The following is a 20,795-nucleotide window of genomic DNA, read 5'->3' as shown; positions in this document are numbered from 1 at the left end:
GGTGGCGAATATCTTGCACATGAGATCGTCATTGTTTCGATAGAGGATTATTGCTCTTCGGTAATGCTTTAAGTGTCTTTCTAGGTCTTTATCCCTTTGAAAAATGTGAAATGTGGCATGCTGAACTCGCGTGGAGGCTCTGCCTGCTCGATCTCGTCCATGAAGGGTAACCTGCTTATGTTGGTCATGTTCCGTCATAGTGCCTCATCGATAACCTTGTTAAGTTGGAAATTGAGCAATCGCTTGGTCAAGAGTATTCTACTTCTTCCTGAATTTGTCTGTGTTGGGGTAGTTGAGTTATCGACTGCCCCCAGCCGTAACTTGCTGGTCTAGGTTGCTCTTCCATGTGTTTGGCTCGTCTATGCTGCTAATGCGGTGCATATGGTGCGTTCCTAGCAGGCGAGTGAGTTCTTCGCAGGATGCCGGTTGAACTTAAGCCGGATTGAGTAACTGCTTCTCTTCATCTGTCGTGCTGCCTACTTCGATGTGAGGTAGAGGATGCTCATTGCGGGTTTAGCCGCGAATGAACATTTTGCCTGGAAGGTTGCTCATGTTGACTATCGGAGTGTGACCCCAACCATGAATATATGCTCGTCCATGGGTCTAGTCGAGAGTACACGCTCCTACGCGCTCTAAGACGGGAGTATACGCTATCTCGAGGGCCTAATCGGGAGTGTACAATACCCGAACGCTCGGTTTGTAGCTGGTCGAGTGGCTATTTGTCAGGACGCTGCTGGAAAGGTTCTTTGTCTGCCCTTGTCCTACTTCGTGACACCTCGTCTAAGGCACGTTGCAAGAACTGGTTCACCAAAGTCTTCTACTGTGCGAGGGCGCTCATCAACTCTATAACTTGTTGAAACAAGTGTTGTTCTCCATTTAGGTTGGAAAAATTTGAAAAGAATGCATCTCCGGGGGTTAGTATGTTCATAAAACAAATGGTTTTCCTATTATTAGTATTATTATTATAAATTATGATCCACTCACTTTTTCTGCTTCTGTGCCCCCTCAGGAGTTAGGATTCGAGGCACACGATCTTAGCGTCAGGAGTCTACAACATAGGTATTCTCGAGTCTACTCAACTTAGGTATTATTTCCTCGTTCATATCTTTTCTTAGTAATTCTTTCGTATTATTCTGGTTTAGTTGTATGCTCTTAGCACGTTCTTGCTTTGGTAAAATAGTTCTAACTACATATTCTATAGTTGTATGCATGTTTAAATGGCTTCGTCACCCTCGAGTGTCAGCCAACACGTGCCTACCCTGGTATGTTAGGATATCGGGGTTGGGGCGTGTCAACGACACCAAACGGTGAGAGGAGTGACTAGTGAGAGTCAAGTTTGATTTCTTGCTGGTGAGGAGGTGAGGAAGAAGTGAGAGAGAGAGTTGTGATGGAGAGTGATGATGTACACGAGATCCCAGGTAAAAATAAAAAATAAAAAAATGATATAAAGAAAGAAAACAATGTAGTACAAATGTACTACCACTCAAGAAAACAATTGCAATAGTACTAATAGTGTAGTACCACTTAACCACAATAGATATTTTTGTGAGAATTGGGAGAAACGGGTCCATCTGGGGCCCCGTTTTCTTAAGCTTTTGCACCCGCCCAGCCCTGATAATTTTGTGAACCTGCCCAAGCCCTCCTCGTTTTGTCTTTACAAATTTTAGACCCTCCCCAAACCGCATGGAACCGGCTCGCCCCACGGGCCTAGGGCCCGCTTGTCCACCCTTACATTAAAGTTTAAACCACTAGTTCTAGTTAAGCTTCTTGATATTAATAGCTTAATTAAAAATAATAAAAGTGCAAAGAATAAGTTAAGTATAGAAAAAAATTATATGAGTCCAAAGAAAATTTCGTTTGCAAGTGGCCCTTTATTATCGTGATGAAAATGTGTTGAGTCATTACATAATAATGTGGATTTAAACCTCATCAATGATTAATCTAACAAAATTATCGTTTGAAAAAAAAAATCGTATATTTTAAATTTTAAAATTAAAAGCCCACTCTTACTACCTCTTTCTTCGGATCCCCTTCTCTCCAATACTTCTCTCTCTCTCTCTCTCTCTCTCTTCTATATTATCTCTCTTCCTATTTTCTATATTATCTCTCTTCCTCTCTCTCATATCTTCCAACCTCTTGTCTCTATCCTTCGAATCTTTCTGTCTCTCTCTAGCTCCTCTGCCTTGGACCGCTCCTAGAAATGAGGAAATTGTCTCCGTAGAACTCCAGCAGGGAGTTGCTGGCTTTTTTTTTTTTTTTTAAATTGTAAAAATTTGAAAACAATTTTATCTCATACCAAACAAGTTTTTGGGTTTTACAAAAAATTATTCTTAAGAAATGGTCTTAAAATTTTTTTAATAAGATACTAAATAGGCCTAAATTGTCTTCTAGAAAACCATTTAAATTTCGTGATGGGCACAGACGTTGAATGTATGACGTATGATGTGAGTCTTTTTCAAAATTTGACTTCGAAAAAGTGTAAAGCAGAGCAGTAAAAAAAATTTTTATCAGGACTGATGCCATCCAGTGGAGGTATCTGACCCAAAAAATAAAAAATTACAGAGGTAAATAAGATTTTGACATGAGGAAACAGATGGAAAACAATGATAAACCCCACTAATCCTTTTTGTGCTGCTGATTTATCATGATTCAAATCAAAGCAAAAGTCGTTTTTAGGATTCGTTAGAAAACGTATAAAAATTACTTTTAAAGATTCAAACGAAATTATGCATATGTACTGTACATAATCAAAATTGAAATCAACCAAAAAAAGAGGTCTTCAGCTCGACATGACAAGAGATTTCGGAATTCGATCCAACAAGTTGACAATAAAGTGGAGTAAACTAGCTCAAGATTCATGCGCACTGTCATCAACATATATAGGTGATTCTTCATCATGAACTTACCTACAAGTAACGGGTAATTCTTCATCATGGCAACCAAAGTAAATCAAAAAGCACAATTCGGAATTCAAAACGACATAAATCAACAAGTAGACTTGTGGAAGGAAACGACACAAATAAACGACTAATGTTACACGTATCATCTATTTGTGTCATTTCTTTAATGAATACAGTCAACTAATACATATGAATCACGTCTCTTTACTATTAAATTCATTTTCCAAAACATGCTTTTCCACAAACATGGACGAATACCAAGCAAGACAAAGATAAGACAACTATTTGATTAGTGGAGAATTTCTAATGGCCCCATGCAAGTCATATGCTTGGCTCCGAAGTCCAATTGCAGAGTTTGTCTGCGCAATTAAAAGGAAAGGAAGACTATGTATAATTTTTATTATTTGTAATCTTGTCACTGGACTTGTATAATTTCTTTGCTTTCCAAGGTCTTCAGGGTACTAAACGGATTCAGAAAGAAGAGAGGGTGAGGAAGAAAGAAATTTTTTCAAAGTAGTTTTTAATAATAAATATTAATTATGAGACCCAAAGGTCGAAGAAGTGGAATACACCATGAAGGGAGAGTCTTGGCGGACAAGTCTCCCTCATCATTTCTCATAAAAGGATTGGGTCATTGAAAAAATGTTGCATTGCACAATGGATGGCTGTGGTCCCAACAAAAAAAAAAACCAGCCAGAAAAGTAGAGTGCACAAAAACAAAAACAATATACACCGCTAAAAGCGGAAGGGGATTAACATTTAGTACTACAGTATAATGGTAATCATTTTCACTTGTAAGTGAGAGGTCTTAGATTCGATTTTCGTCAAATGCGAATTTGAACTACATTATTAGTAGCCCATTTTGAGGCTAAATCCATCCTCTCCTCTTGGACCATCTCCAACCCTTAGGGTATTTTAGCCCGAGATTATTATATAATGATTTTAGCCTAATTTTTGTTTTGTAACTCTTTTGAAAATAAAATTTATGTAGATCATCTTAATTCATTTTTATGAACATTTTAAACTAAAAATATTTAGATTCCTATAAGTAATTAAAAATCATACACATACACATGTATTTATAAAGTTTTAATTGAAATTTGATTTAAATCATTTGAAACACGTTATATTTGATCTCATTTGATCACATCGGTTGGATTATAAGTAAAAATTAATAATAATAATAATAATTTAAGCTAGACTTAATTTATGGGGGAATCTAGCCAAAAATAGATTTTCTCCCCATGACTTATTTTAGCCCAATGATTAGAGATGGTTTAGGGGGATTTTCCGTAGTACTGAGTGACGGTTTTGCAAGATTTAAAGCTTATATTTTAAACTTTGTCTCATGAGTTGGAAATTATCCTAACGTAAATAATATCGTTTATAAAAAAATAAAAATAAAATAAAGCGGCTTGGGGGTTTAGAGGAGGGGCTCATCGTAATTTTATGGCGGGCGGAAATAGCATAGAAGGGGCTGTGTGATGATTATCTTTAACCCACTGTGCCCGACCACGGAATCAACATTTACCCTTTTGGGATATTGCTGAATCATTTCCATGGTCACGTACTCCGCCATTTCATGACAATAAGGCTTGTGCCTTGTGCCCGACCACGGAATCAACATTTACCCCGTTGGGATATTGCTGAATCATTTCCATGGCGACGTACTCTGCCATTTGATGACAATAAGGCTTGTGCCTTGTATTTTGTTAAAGACTTGTGCAATTTCATGACGATAAGACTAGTCCATTGTCACTTACTCTGCCATTCCATCGTTTAATTTTGGTCCCTAGCAGTTAGCACAATATCCAATTAAGCTAAATACTTGTTTCATTTAATCATGATTAGTCCAAAACATTTTGTTAGTGACCTAAATCTCCTATACTTTGTAATCCCTTGTATGTGTCTTTGGTCAAATGTAATTTGAGCATGGTTGATCTCTATCCAAATGGTTATACTGAGATCGAGAATCCCTCCAAAATTATGGTCCTAATAAATTACCATCTAGTCGTTTTATGTTCCAAGGACGAGTTAAAAATCTCACATGCTATAGATGGGGAAGAGAGAAGCTGTTTTAAGGAAAGAAGAAAGGCAGATTCTCTTCCCTCCCTCTTTATTTTCCTCTTCCATTCTCATTCTCTTCTCTCATGTTTGAACGCTCAAGATTTTATCGTTGTTTTAAGGAAAGAAGAAAGGACAATGATTCTCTCCCCTCTTTTTTTCCCTTCCATTCCCTTTCCTTCTATTTGAGGGCTTAAGATTTCATTTTGTTTTTTCATCTTTGTAGAGTGAAGAAGTTGAACGCTTAAGATTTCATCTTTGTAGAGTGAAGAAGTTGAGGTTCCACCATAAAATCTCAAGATTTCATCTTGTTTTTTCATCTTTTGTAGAGTGAAGAAGTTGAGGTTCCACCATAAAATCAATTGGTAATATAGTGAGTACCTAGCTACTTATAAGCACATGCAACGTCCATCCTCCCATTATATGGAATTCATTCTCAACACGCCCTCTCACGTGTGGTGAGTTTTCAAGTCTAAAGCGTGGATAACACAACGGATGACTTGGAGCTCATGTGGCCGTTGTTAGGCTTCACACTTGGGACAACTTACTCTGATACCATGAACAAAATTTGAGGTTCCACCATAACACCAATTGGCAATAGAGAGTAGCTCAACCTCTTATAAGTCCTTACAAGGTTTCTCCTTTCACCGATGTAAGACTCTTTTATCTTCAGTGAAAGGAGAAACCTTGATAGGGCTTATAAGATGTTAGACTATTTCTCGTATTGTCAATTGGTTTTATGATGCAACCTCAACTTTCTTGATAGAGAAAAAGAAGAAGAAAAAAAAAAAAAAAACTGAGGGGGGGAGTGAGGGGAGGGGAAAAGGGAGGGAAGAGAAACCCTTCCAATAAGAAATGGCTCAGGATCAGGCTCACACGGTGAACTTGCTATTTTTTTACAGTAAAGAGTGAAGTTCTTACACGGTGAACTTGCTGTCTCAAGTTTAGTGCCGGAAAAAGTAAAAATCATATTTCAATATATAAGGCTCGGCAGATACTTCCCTCCAAAAACCACCACCCATCAATACGCAAACTTCACGTCTTCGCTAGCTCTCTAGCTATAATCCTCTTCCCAATTTCATACGGTCAGGCAGCTCGACTAAAACTATTCCTCATTCTCCTACTCTCTCACTCCATTTAACCACTCTTTCTCTCTAAAAACCTCAAACCCTATTTTTAATGTCATCTCAGTCTGAGAAATCTAGTCACCACCACGGCCAAAGTCTGTGCCCCGCCGCGGGAATGCCTCCATCAGGTAAACATGTGACCCTCAAAAAACATTTTGGCACTTTAGGATTTTATTTATTTATTTATTTATTTTTACATTCTCAGTTTCATTTGTGGTTTAACTCATTCATTGATTGTTGGGACATAAGGTTTGAATGAGGAGAAACCGAAGGGATTCAAAGTGTGGTCACTACAACCGCAGCCGACCACCATGGTTGACGGAGACAAGAATTGTCATCGGACCACCTTCTCTAGTAGTCGGATAAACACAAAGGTAAAAATGAGTTGCCAAAGTGGACAGGAATTTTAATTTACAATTAATGTTGGTTTTTGGTAATATGTAATTATTCTGTGTTGTAATAAACTCCTCTGATCTCTTAGGGTAACGCTGAAGATTACCAAATTTCAAAAATGGAGCTTCACAACTTCAAAGATAATCTTCAATGTTTATGGGATAATTTGGTCGGGGAGTGTCAACATGGGCCATTGGTTGATCAGTTTTTGTTCAACAAGTGCATGGATTATATAATTGCTTTGTCACAGTTAGTGCTCAAAATTTTCAAATTGCTATTGTTAAAAGGTGCTTTTTATCTGGTAACTAAGCTCTCAATTGTTTTGTTTTATGTTAAAGTAGCACTCCTAGAACTCATCGTCGAGCTGCTACTTTGAGGGGTCTGCAACTGGTCACATCATTTATATCTGTTGCCAGGCGAGAAACTACTCGTAGAGAATTAGATGCTGAAAAGAAGAAACAAACTTTCGGACCTCTTGTGAAATCACTGAACAAGAGGTTCTCAATGACTCACGACAAGATAACTATGTTAGAGAAGATGATGTGCAAGATATCAAAAGGGTAGGATAATTCTGACTTGGCTTTGTAAGTAAGAAGCAAAGAAAATTACTGATACGATTTTATAAAGTTTTTGTTTTATCATAATCCTTTAGTTCAGTCTAATCCATCATTGTAGGTTATTTGTGCATTGCTATCGCTATCGTCAAATCGATCTAGATATTTGGATTTCATGCATAGAGTCACTAGGTGTATGGATTCTTTCCTATCCATCACTGTTCTTGCAGAATGTAGACTTAATGTATTTTGGATTGGCACTGAATGACAAGGTAAGTTTGGGATTCTTGATACGTCGACTTAAAGCTGTTTTCCTTTATACTTGTGCTGGACAAACCTTATTTATTTTCCCCCTTTTCTGCTTCTAAGAGTGCTGGTGTAAGAAACGCTTCTGTTGACGCATTGAAAAATCTTTATGAGTTTGATGATAGTGTTCCAAGTCTTGGTCGATTCACTAGAAGATTTTCAATTCAAATGATTGCTCTTGCTAGCGACAATGACATTTCCATAGCTATATCTGCAACTGTCCTGGTTAAACAGCTACTAAGGTGACTGCAACTCATTAAAAATTAATAGTTCCTTATCTACTTTTTTTTCAAAAGCTCTTTGAATGAAGTTAATCTTCACTGTGCTGCAGACACCAGCTTGTAACACCACAGATTAGGCATGTTACAGGAGCATTAGAGTATGAACATTTGATTGCTCAGGATTTCAATAGCACCCATTCTGGTGCAAAAGGTTACACTCTCTGAACTCTATTACACTTTGTGGACTGTTATGATTGTTTGTTCTCTATCGACAGTTTTGCACATAAACTTTCTTTTATGTTTTTTTTTTCCTGCATAAAACACCCATAAATCTCTCCTTCCCCATTTGTGGTGCAGGTTTTTCGTGCCATGATCATGGAACCATTAATATTGCTTATCGATGGGGAAATTTTATTTGTGTTGGGGTTGATTCAAAGCTAAGTAATGCCTTAACCGGAGATGTGACTAATCTTACTTACAACAAGTTCTTTCAAATAAGTCGAAACATATATATTACCATGGCTGGATTGAGGATGCCATGGGAGGATATGTGGCAATGGATAGTATCAATGGTAACTAAAAACTCCATATTTCAATTTATTTTCCTTAGAAATAATTATATATATATATATATATGTATATTGATTTTCAATTGGATGGTGACAGTTTTCAACAATACCTGAGGAGTCACGGACGGTAGAGCTAGCAGCTAACTTAGCGTATCAGTTTGGTAGTCCCTATGGCACGGTATGCAGCCTTGTTTTGGGATGGGACATTACAAGTCCACGTCCCCAAATGTTTCGAGTAATCGCAGGTATATCACTTACAACGAGTGATAATGCTATGGCTCTTGGGACAGGAGAACAATAGTAAGTTTCAAGAATTTTCCACTGCTAGTGAACTATAGACCTTGTTTTGTGATATTGCTTTTATATTTATAGATATAATATATTACTATTTTTGGAAATAGAACCTACGTGCTAATTTGATAGAAGATATTACTATTTTTCAAATATAACTTACTAATTATTTTGTTGGCTAATATGCAGTATAAATTTGCGGTATCTGACTGACTATGATCATAGGGAATTAGCACATGCGTTTGACGATACAATGTTCCTACTCTCTCAAGCCTGCCGTTTAGATCGTTTCTGTGGTGGAATTGTTAGAGGTAAAATTATTATTTAAAATTTGTTAATTATCATTACCAAAAAAATAGAATAAAATTGTGACTTTTTCCTTTGTAAATAAAATTTGTGAAATATTTAATTTACTCTGTAATTGTAGGGCGTGTACTGCAAAGAGATCAGCCACCATTCTGCCAGTATCTTAACTTCTTCTATTAGGTCATGATGAATGAAGTTGGGTTCTGAATGTTTTGTCTGGCCGATTGCAACCATATCCCATATCCACCTACTAGTTTCTCCTGAGGATTCTGCATCTAAGAACAAGAGAAAGAAGCAGTCCTAATGGTTTAACCAGTAGCTTAGCAAGTATTTTGGTAAATCTTGAAACCTGTTAGTTTGGAAACTAGTGGGCAGTAGCTTTCAACCTTGAAGCTTAACTTAGGTTGGTTGTTAATATTTACTACTTGGTTACCCGTATATGTGTGATGTATGTTTCCTTACTTGAATGTTGAATTGTAACTTTCGTGGTATTTAATGAAGAATTTAAATTCATCTACATTCGTTGATCTGATATGTTTCCTTTCTGCAAACTGGTATTGGGAACTCTTTTTTGAAACTTATATGAGAAAAAGGTTGGATTATAAGATACTTTCCACTGATATCACCTTAACATAACATATAATATAATTTCCATTGAGAATATCGTGCACTTATATTTCTGGTAGATCAGTAAGCGCGTGAATTCCATTGAGATCATGTACTTATTTCCATTGAGATAGGAGACGGATGTATTAAGGGACGGGGGTGATCCCGGGACAACCTGGGTGCTCGGATAATTGGCTGTGAGGACTTTCGAGAACCATCTAAGTTTGGGCTGTAGTGGAGCAGAAGAGCAGCCATGGCTGCCGCAGGTTCTGCAAAGGGACACTTTGGATGCAGTCCCTAGCTATCAATATTCTTTGATTGAAACCTTGTTAGTTTTTAGTTTTTGATTGAGGTCCCTGACATTAATGTAATAATGTAAGTTACTATATTTTTTAAATTAAAAATTAAAAATTGAAATCTGTAATTGTTTATATTAATGAGATTTTAAATAAAACCCATAATTTATGGGATTAAAAATAATAAAATATAAATTATACTCTCTATTATATTGTGTGTGTGTACATATATGTATGGGTACATTAACCAAAATTAACAAAAAAGGTTATTGTACCAAAACATGGATACATTCTCAAATCAACGAAAAAGAATGTACCCATATAAGTTTAAACATGGATTAAAAAATTTGAATGGATTTTATATTAAAAAAAGGGTACATTTTACATATAACAAATTGATATATTTGAGAATGGGTACATTTAAGATTAAAAAAATTGAAAAATTATATGAATGGGTACATTTAAGATTAAAAAATTGAGAACCTTTTTATATATAAAAAAAAACTAATAGATACAAACTTAATTTAATTTAATTTTTTATTATTTTGGAAATGTTTGAATTGAAAATTAATTAGAAGTTTAATAGAGGTGTGAGTATTAAACCCTAAATTAATTACTAATTTTTATATTAAAAATTATATAATAAACATGTAAATTCATTATTACATTAATGCTAGGGACTTGAATCAAAATTTGAGATCTAATAAGATCTTAGTCAATGAACAGTAATAACTAGGGACCGGATACTAATTTTTTCTTTTGCAAAACAGCAGGAGGAAGAGAAACAATTTTTTTTTTAAACGACTTGGCCAAAGACGTTGTTTTGGGCCAAGTGATTAAACAAAATGATTAATTACACTAACACTTCCTGAAGTTTATAGTGTTTTCACAAAAATTCCTAACGTTTGAAACATTACACTAACACCCATTGAGGTTTTAATTCACTTTCACATAACTACTATAGGGTGACATCGCCTCAAAATATTTTCTTAAAGACAAATTTGCCCTCATTGTTAATTAGTTTAAAAATAAAATAGCCTTTTAAAAAGTAAATATAATGAAAAGAATTAATAAAACAATATCACCACCTGCTCCTCCATGTGGCCAATACGAAAAAGAGGGCAGAATACGGAGAATAGGAAAAGATAGTGGCCACTGCAATTTTGAGAGCGGCAGAGAAGAGGAACCGCACCACCAAGAAACAAAACCCTAGCACTGCTGCTCATCTCCCACTCCAGAAATGCCTTCCTTTAATTTCCTCATCCCGGTTCTGTCACCATTTGCGAAATCAATCGCGACCCCAGTCATTACCATCTCTCTATCTATCTACACACACGCGCGTACATATGTACACACTGATATCGATAGATAACTATCTGTTGTCACTGCTGAGAGCCTCTCGGACAACGTAGCCAAGGACACTTAAGGAAAGATAATTGTCAGTAATCCTTCAAATTCTGTCTATTTGTATCTATTTATTCAACAGACGATATAGATTGGTCCGTCGGATATGGACATAATTAAAGGTCCGCAAAGATCCGAGTCTGCAGTGGGGTGGTGGGTGAAGGGAGGGGAAGACCGACGTGGACGAGAGAGGTTTATTTATGTTTTTCTTGATCTTAACTTTTTAAATTACTTTTCAAGTAATTAATAACGAGAGTAAATTTGTCTTTAAGAAAATATTTTAAGGTAACGTTAGCCTTCTAAGGATTATGTGCAAGTAAATTAAAATTTGAGAAGTATTAATGTAATATTTCAAATGTGAAGAATTTTTGTGAAAACACCATAAAATTTTAAAGAATGTTAGTATTATTAACCCTTTACAAAAAAAAAAAAAAAAATTAAAAAATTAAAAGCACAGCACGTATGAAACCTTACCCATCCTCGTGAAATGGCATTTAGTGGTAGGCTAGCAGCACCATTTTAGTTTCAAAAGTTCAAAGCATTTTAAAATAGATAAAAGCAACTGAGTTTTCAGTAGTCAGAGAGTAGGGTGTGTCACCTAACATTATAATTAAAGGAAAACTAATGGAAATGGTTTGAAAATTTTGAGTTTTAACAATAAGGACAAAATAAAGGGTAAAATGAATAGTAAAAATGTGATTTTTTGTTAAAGTGAACAGTACCGCGGATTTTTCGTTAAAACTCTCAATAATTAATGAAAGGATGATGTAGTATTCACCAATACTTTTATATCATATGTTTGACACCGTTAATTTATTTTATTTTTTCTAATCTAATTATGACCTGCCACTTATTACTACAGTCTAGTGGTATTCCACTTCACTTGTAATTGAGATGTTTTAGGTTCAATTCTCACCAAATACGAATTTGAACCATATTATTGATAGCCCTTTGTTAGGCTAAACCCACTTTCTCCCCCTTAGTGTAGATAATATCAGTTGTTCAAAAAAAAAATCAATCTAACTTGTGAAAAATATTTTGTAAGATACTACGAACTCGTAATCACTAGAACTTCCATCTCATACTATCAAATTTACTAAATATTCAAGGAAAAATTATGATATTTTTGTATGCTATATGTTAAATAATAAACCTAAATTCTAAATACAAGTATAGTTTTTTAAGTGTAAATAGTCACTTATTTATATGTTTTATGCGCATAGATCATAGCCCGTCGCTTGACTAGCGCCTAGTGTACCTTTATTAGGACCACCCGATGTTAGAATCCGGAATCCGCCACTGATTGAGATCATGTACTTATTTTTTAATTCCCACGTATTTTTAATATATTTAGAATCAATAAGTGCGTGAATTCCTCTTTAAAATCGGTGATCTACAAATTGAAAAATCAAGAACTATACCTACTTTTGTTTTCGCTTCCCAACTCATAACATCTCTATTTTAAGTAAGTAGACTTTATTTTATTTTTTTCCGCCATGGACTAACATTTTTGGAAGTTATTTATCATTAGCAGCCCTTTTTTAAACTTTTATTTTCCATTTTTCTCAGCCCCATGTGTGTCCAAAACTAAAACTCCACTCTTGCTTCATCTTCCTCGTCTGTGCTCTTCTCCTCCAAACAAAGGTACAGAACCGGCCCAAGCCGAAGAATGATCTTACAACCACATATAAGTCAGTGACATGGTGAATGATTTTGGGATGAAAGGTTTTGCACAAAATTTTGGTTGAGTTACATGGTCATCGAGAAAATTTTCAAAGTAACTGTCAAACTATCACTTGACATTACTAATTTACTCTGCATAACATAATCGAGAAACTAGTATTAATATAGTCCGAGTAATTACAAATTCCCCTCAACATAATTTTTGGCACGTCGAGTGGGACCCATTCTCCCTCTCATCTCTAATTATATGGGAACTAATTCCGCGCGTGCTATGCACTTGCCTACAAGGAAAGACGAAATAGCACCTCAAGTCACAGTCAACTTCCAGGAGCTTCAAGCTGCCCCATTTATGGGCCAACAGGCAACATCCATGACGTGCTGGATATTGTACGTCATTCACTATCGATCAAGCGCCGACTGCGTGCAAAACCCCGAAGCCCGCCTTTGGCGTGACGGCTTGCAAGGCAACCCCGAAGGTGACAAACACCCAAGCCGCACAAACTCTGTCAAAAACTGCGATGAGAAATGCACCGAAGAGGGCCGCTAGAGCACTAAGTAAGAAGATTGGAGAGAAAGCGGTTGAAACTATTCCAGTGGCAGCTGCTGATGGTAATGCAAAAAGGACCACCAAGGTCAAGTACGACGAAGCTATCAAGGCTACTCAAATCATGATTGGTTCAATCCGGATCAACTTGGTCATTCCGGTTTCTACATCAAAGGCTACAGATGCCCCAAGTAAAACATTCCATGTCAACTGCGACACCGCAAAATCAATGGTGTTGAATTCTACCAACAAAAAAAACCCTCACTTCTCAAGGATTGTTGTGAAGTTGCCAAAGCATCAAGGTTGACCAAGCTCAATGAAGTCGAGAAGACAAATGGTGTGAAACAAAGCTCCAAAGTTCGAGTGATGAGGCTCCACGCTCATACATAACAGGAGTATCCCCAAGTCAAGTCAAGTCAAGACCTGACGACAGGGGGTATCGTCCAAGCCCCAGGGCAAGCCAAAGCCGGAAATAGGCCATGACACCGCTTTTCAAAATGCAAGTTATGATAATGATGACCCTAAAAATTACTAAGCCTACGTAGCGCGCAAGCCGAGTAACTAATAAGCTAATTACGTCATTCGGTTGTGTGCGGGGCATGCCAACTCGACGGCCAAACTCAGCCGGTGAGTAAAATTTGTTGATGTTGCATTGGGTGCGCTGCTGACTTCTGAATCTCGGGACTACAGCCGAGAAAGGAACACGTCTCGACCTTCTGGTTCTAGAGCCTAAAGACAAGGCTACTAGTTCTGCGAAGTTCAATATCAAATTCGGCTCTCAGGATGCCGAATCTAGTAACCTCTGCCAATAAGGATTCGAAAATCCTTCTCGACCGAGACTTGGATAGATAACCAGTCGACCTCAACGCAGTGTTGTTTATCCAAACTAAAGGTGCTCCGGGGTCGGCTGATTCTACGGCAACAGTGTTGTTTATCCAAACTGAAGGTGTCAATGGTTGCCTTCACAATGTTGTTTATTCAAACTGAAGATATTTTGGCAAAAAAGAAAATAAAAATCTCAAGGTTGTTAAGAGGTTTCGCGTAGAGCGAGGATTTGCACAGGGCAGTTTGTGTGTTGAATTGGAGAGGGCTTTTCGTTACTTGCAACTTCGTATTTATAACGAGTCTCCTTGATCGCCAATCCAATAGAGATCTTTTCCGAATATCCCAAAAACAATATCAAAATAACTGATATTATTTTAAATATATTTCGGCAAAAATCTTCCTAGTCTCCTTATGCATGTAGACTTTTACAAGAGGAACAACAGGTGTCCTTTTGAGATCTCGAAATACCCTTTCACACTGTATGCACACTGTATTCCCACCATCAATTCTGATCACTTTGCACCCAATCTGACAATACCCATCACCATGCAAAAAAGCCTAGTCTACCTAGGTCTCTTATCTCATCATTATCCAAGACCATGATTGTACTTTTGGAGATCATAAAATCCCGTATGCTGATCTCCACTCCAAACTGTTTCAATCTACACGTCTTCTACCAGTCATCCCAAATTAATTTGAACTGTACTGCTTGTATCCTGGATTTAGAGTAATATTAGGTTCAAATAATTTAATATATTACTAAGAGATAATATCATGATTAAAATCACAATATTATTTCTCAATAATAATATAAAATTATTTCAACCATTTTATCATTCAACGGTATAAAATCATGCTAATTCAACGATCTCGATTACTCGGGCCGATAGTGTAATTTTGAGCCCAAACAGATACATCACTCCAAAAATATGTGCATTTCCTCGCGTGGCATTTCCAAAAGAGAAGTCTCAACAAGTCTAAGAACTACTCAATGTAGAGATGCAAATTCTCTCACATTCGAGAAAAAGATTCTGAAGATGTTGACTAGCCAAACGCGAAACATGAAGGTTGACAAAGACGACGAGTCTTAGACCATGCTAGTTATGGTGACTAGTGCATCAAGCTCTTGAAGAACAACTTGAAGAAATGAAGAGGAAAATAGTTGAGAACAGTGCTCAAATAGCATGGCTACAGGCTCAAACTGGAAACTCGAAAGCCTAAGGTGGAAGAGCATGATAGTGAGCAGCACGATGAGCATGAAGGAGAAGAAGAGGAAGAGAAGAAAAGTTCCTCGATTCGAATCACTAAAAAGGAAACAAAGGCAATGATGGCTGCACAAATGTGTGAATATCGAAAGTCCCTAGCTCAAACCAGTGTGCTAGGGTGTCAAAAGCCAAAAGCCATATACATCTCGCTATGATGCATTACCATTTCCTAAGGGTTATCAAATACCAATTTTTGAATAAGTTCGATGGAATACATGGCTCTCCCCAAAAACATTTGGCTCGCTTCGACTCTGCATGGGGAGAAACCTCACAATCAGAAGCTTTCCTCGTCCGCCAATTTGTTCAATCCTTTAAAGGAGCCGCTTTCACTTGGTATACCCAATTGGCTCCGGGATCCATCATCACATGGGACAACATGCGGGGGGCTTTCCTGGCGCAGTTCGTAAGCGCCATGAAGAAAATCACAAAAGAAAGCACAAATGTGTTCATCGCAAGATGGATGAGCTTTAACATCCAATGCGTGCAGAACCTCAAACGTTCGACGCTCTAGTCTCGAAGGCATGCAACGTTGAACGACAAATTGCTAGTAGGAAAATGGTGAGCCAGAAGTTTCGGGCACAAAGCAAGAGAACTGACGATAAAGGGAAAGAGGAGTCCATGGCTGCCTTCACTGAAACAACAAAAAGTAAAAAAGTGGCAAAGGAAATGAAACTTCAACAGTTCTAACATTCAAGGAAAGAAAAGAAGTCGAGTATGCATTTGACGATGAAGATGTCGAAGAAATGCTCACAGAACTCTTAGAATTAATGCTATCGAGTTTCCGGAGCCTAAGAAACCCGATGAAGTCAACAAGACAAATTACTCAAGTTATTGTCGGTACCACCGGCTCGTTAGTAATCCAACAAAAGATTGCTACGACGTCAAAGACATGATCCAAGAGATGATTGACAACGGAGAAATAGAGCTGGTGTAAAAAAAGAAGAAGAAAGAAATCCCTCGAACTACGACGGCTTGATCCTCCACAAAGAGGGTACGTAGGCAATCCGTCACATGTGTTAAACGCTACCACCCAAAGTGAAATTTACTTTCTTCCCCAAAATCAAAAGGGGGTTCAGCCATAAACCATCAAAAATACTGTTTTTTCACTAATGGTATTTGCAAGTGGTTAAAAACCTACATACTACAAGTTCTCAAATTCACTGCAGAGTGCAGAAAAGAAAAATCACCAAGTCAAAGCAAGAGGTAAAGCCTCGCACGTGGAAAGTCATTTCCACGCACGATGAGGGTATCTGTTTGGTGATAAATTTTTCCCAAATTATCTCAAAGAATTGAATTCTAAGATTGGATGGAAATTCATTACACTAAAGTAGATACTCAAAATCTAAGAAATTAAATGAGAGAGAGTCAAATCTTATTGCAACACAAGTCTTAAGGACGGACACATTAAAGACCCACAAAGGCATACAACTACTTTAGTCGTAAATTGACTTGGCATAATTCGAGTTTGTTCGATTTTAGTCAAAGATAAATTTGAACTAGATTATTACTAGTCTATTATGAGGCTTAATCCATTTCCCTATTCTTTTAGTGGAGATAATATCGTTTGTTAAAAATAATAATAATAATAATAAGTTTGTGTATGATTCATTATACCAACCCTAAATTGGAGCCGAAGGGTTTATACTCAAAAACATGACACCCAAAGCTAAGACCCAAACCTAAAAGGTTTTGGTTTGGACCCAAATCAAAATCCGGGTTCAAATTTTGCTGACCTAAATCTTGACAGGGCTCCACTTTTTCTTAAAAAAATAAAGTGGCTGAATATAAAACTGAATGGCCGACAGTTGAGCCCAACGTGGCAGGGGCCTCAGCTGTCCAACGGTAAGCCTGAAAAAATGAAGGCCTTTCAATTTTTTGGGTTTTTGGTTATCAATAGTCCAGATCAAACACCTTTTTTTTTTTTAATTGATACAGCGGTGTATATTTGTTTTTGTCAAATCTAAAGGTAAAAAAAAAAATTCAACGACTTAATTTTAAATCCTGTGGTCAAAACAATAAAATAATTTTTTTCAAAAACAAATCCACTTTAAAAAAAAAATTATCCCAAACTCTATAAATACTCATTCATTTGTTCATTCATTTACACAAAATCAATTTATTCCTCATATAATTTTCATATCCTTCCTTCTCCCCCCATTTATTTTGAAGATATTTAGGACAAAATGCAAGATGTCCAAGTTGAAAGAAAAAAGAAGATGAAGCTTTATGTTGGCTTGGTGTCGCGATTTCTCAAATGAAAATTTATTGTTTCTTGGTGATTGTTTAGGTAGTTTTGATTGGTGAATATTGAAGTTTGGTTGGTGTGTATTGAAGTTGGTTGGTTGATGTGTGTATTGAAATTTGGTTGATGTGTGTTGAAGTTTGGTTGGTTATTGTTGTGTTGAAGTTTGGTAGGTTAGTGTGTGTATTGAAATTTGGTTGGTGCGTGTATTGAAGTTTGATTGGTTAGTTTGTATATTGAAGTTTGATCGGTTGATTTGTATATTGAAGTTTGATTAATTGGTGTGTGTATTAAAATTTGAACGACTTGGCTTGGATCAACTCCTTTAGACTCCGGCTTGGAGCCAAGTATTTCCCTCCCAAAACCACCACCATCACCACTCGCCAATGCGCAAACTCCACAAGCTTAGCTAGCCCTAGCTATAAGCCCTTTCCGTACGGTCACGCAGCTCTATAAAACCTATTCCTCAGTCTCCCACTCTCTTTCACTCCATTTAGGGCTGGTTTGGTATTGCTGTGCTTTGAAAAAAAGCTGCTGTGAGAATAAGCGGCTGTGAAATAAAGCCAGTAGAGTGTTTGGTAAACTTTTTTGTGAAAGTGCTTTTGGAAAAAAAAGCAGGATGATAGTGTGTCTTTTCATTAAAGGAGCACTGTAGCTCCGTGTGTTTTGAAAAAACTGGCTTTTTTTCAAAGCAGCAAATAGCAGCTTCAGCTTTTCCTTTGATTTTCAGCTTATTTTCACAGCAGCTTCCAAAATAAGCCATTTTTTTCAGTTTACCAAACACAAAAATGACCCTCAGCTTTTTTTCACAGTGGTTTTTTTTTAAATCACCTCAATCCCAAACGGGGCCTTAACCACTCTCCCTCTCTCTCTAAAAGCCCCAAACCCCATCACTCTTTCCGAACTCGATTGCACTTTGTGGGTTTTTATGTTTGTATTCTATCAACAGTTTTGCATATAAGCTCTTTTATATGCTTTTTATCTCCCTAATTAGGAGCACAAAAGTTCTTTACCCACAAATCTCTTTGTGCAGGTTTTTCATGCCATGATCTCAAAAGCATTAATATTGCTTACCGCTGGAGAAATTTTATTTGTGTTGGCGTTGATTTAAAACTAAGTGATGCTTGGACTGGAAAGTGGCTAATCTTACTTACAACAAGTTCTATCAAATAAGTCGATATATTATAATGTCCAAAATAAGAGTGTCGTGGGAGGATATGTGCCAATGGATAGCATTAGCGCTAACTAAAACTCCAAATTTATATTTCTTTTCCTAATTTTTTTTATAAATATATATTGATTTTCAATTAGATGGTGATAGTTTTTAATTATATCGGAGGAGTTGCAGACAATGAAGCTAGCGGCTAATCTAGCCTATCGGTATGGTAATACCTCGGGCACGGTGGACAACCTTGTTATGGGATGCAACATTACATTCTCATATAATTTGAGTGATCACATGTACATCATGTTGGAATTTATTAGGTTTATTTAGGAAATTAATTAGAGCTTTGATTTGATTTTGTAGTCGGGTATTTTTGGCATTTACGCATTAGGGTTTCTTAGGTCTATTGCTCTATAAATAGAGCTTGTAATTTAGTTTGAGAGATAAGTTAGTCACAATGTAGTCTCTAGGGTTTTTGTAGCCGTCTCGGCATTCTCAGTTTGTTCAATAAAATTCTTATTATTTTAGTCTTATTTGTTCCGCACTCTGATATTCAACTCATCACTTACTACCGGGGCTAGTGTTATGGCTCTTGGGACAAGAGAAATAGTAAGTATCAAGAATTTTTTTATTTTCTATTAGTGAACTATAAACTTTGGTTAGTGTTATTGCTTTTGTATTTATCCTTTTTACGGTTTTTGAGATAAATTTAAGGGAAGAAATGATTGGACTATGTACCCCGTTCATACTTCGGCCAGTTGAAAAACTTATTTTACTGTTTTGACCATTTGATATTTAATTGTTTTCTTTTACTGTATTTTGATAAGCATGGTCATTTCAGTGGGTTTATAGATTTAAGGAGAGGCCGTTATTATTTCATTCTCTTGTATTATATGCAGATAGAATATATTATTATTTTCAAATATAACCTACTAATTATTTTGTTGGTTATTATGCACTATAAACTTCTATAATCACAGGGAATTAGAACATTCTCCCACAAATCACCCAAACTTGCCTTTTAGATAGTTTTAGTGCCGGAATTGTTAGACGTAAAAATTATAAATTAAATTTTATTTAATTACCATTACATAAAACTAAAATAAAATTATGATTTTTTTTGTCAATAAAAGTTGTTGACTTATAAGTCAAGATTTTTATTGACAAAAAGAGTCATAATTTTTTTTTTTTGGTAATTATAATTAACAAAAAATTATCATTTTTACCTCTGACAACGCTATCACTAAAATGATCTAACATGCAGGTTTAGGTGAGTAAGCAAATTGTGTTGTGAAAGGCATGTCCTAATTCCCGTGTTTATAGTATACCAGATAACGCAGATTTATGATGCATAATAACCAACAAAATAATTAGTATATTATATTTGCAAAAAATAGTAATATATTGTATCTATATATAAAGCAAGAACATGAAAGGACTATGTGTAATGTTTTAAAACCCTGGAATACCCTACTTATAAAAAAAATAGCAAAAAATAAGATCAAATATCAAATGTACAAATCAATAAAAAACGAAAGGCATTCAACCGGCCCAGTATGAACAGGCAAAATAATCCAATCATTTATTCTCTCTTGAATTTATCTGAAGAACCGTAAAAAAGATCAATACATAACAAAATTCACTAACTGAGCAAAATTCTTAATACTTACTATTGTTAACTTGTCCCAATAGCCATTGCACGAGCTTCCGTAGCAAGTTATATATCTGCAACCACCACACTATGCCGAAGGCACTACCATACTATATTGTTAGGCTATATTAGCCGCTAATTCCACTGCATGCAACTCCTTTGGTATTATTGAAAATTGTCACGGTTCAATTGAAAAAAAAAAAATATATATATATATATATATATTGAGGAAAAGAAATATAAATTTAGAGGTTTCATTTACCACTTATACTATCCTTATGCATTGGCACATATCTTCCCATGACACGCTCAATCTAACCATTTTAATATATATGTTTCAGCTTATTTAACAGACACTTATTCAGTTTAAGCATTTTTTAGTT

General features: G+C 36.2%; 1 protein-coding gene across 1 annotated transcript; it reads left to right on the top strand.

The window, feature by feature from the left end:
• The first annotated feature begins 6,143 nt into the window (after window positions 1-6,143).
• Window positions 6,144-8,911, top strand: LOC126590482 (uncharacterized). The gene is made up of 10 exons (XM_050255929.1): window positions 6,144-6,219; window positions 6,341-6,475; window positions 6,849-7,026; window positions 7,160-7,310; window positions 7,408-7,586; window positions 7,676-7,776; window positions 7,923-8,137; window positions 8,232-8,434; window positions 8,615-8,736; window positions 8,853-8,911. Exons 1-10 carry the CDS (start codon window positions 6,144-6,146, stop codon window positions 8,909-8,911), a joined length of 1,419 nt encoding a protein of 472 aa, XP_050111886.1.
• The last annotated feature ends 11,884 nt before the right edge of the window (window positions 8,912-20,795 follow it).

The sequence above is a fragment of the Malus sylvestris genome, chromosome 11 (assembly GCF_916048215.2).
Source record: "Malus sylvestris chromosome 11, drMalSylv7.2, whole genome shotgun sequence".
Classification (NCBI taxonomy): domain Eukaryota; kingdom Viridiplantae; phylum Streptophyta; class Magnoliopsida; order Rosales; family Rosaceae; genus Malus; species Malus sylvestris.
Note: the sequence above shows the minus strand (reverse complement) of the source record. Positions and strands in the feature narration are given on the sequence as shown.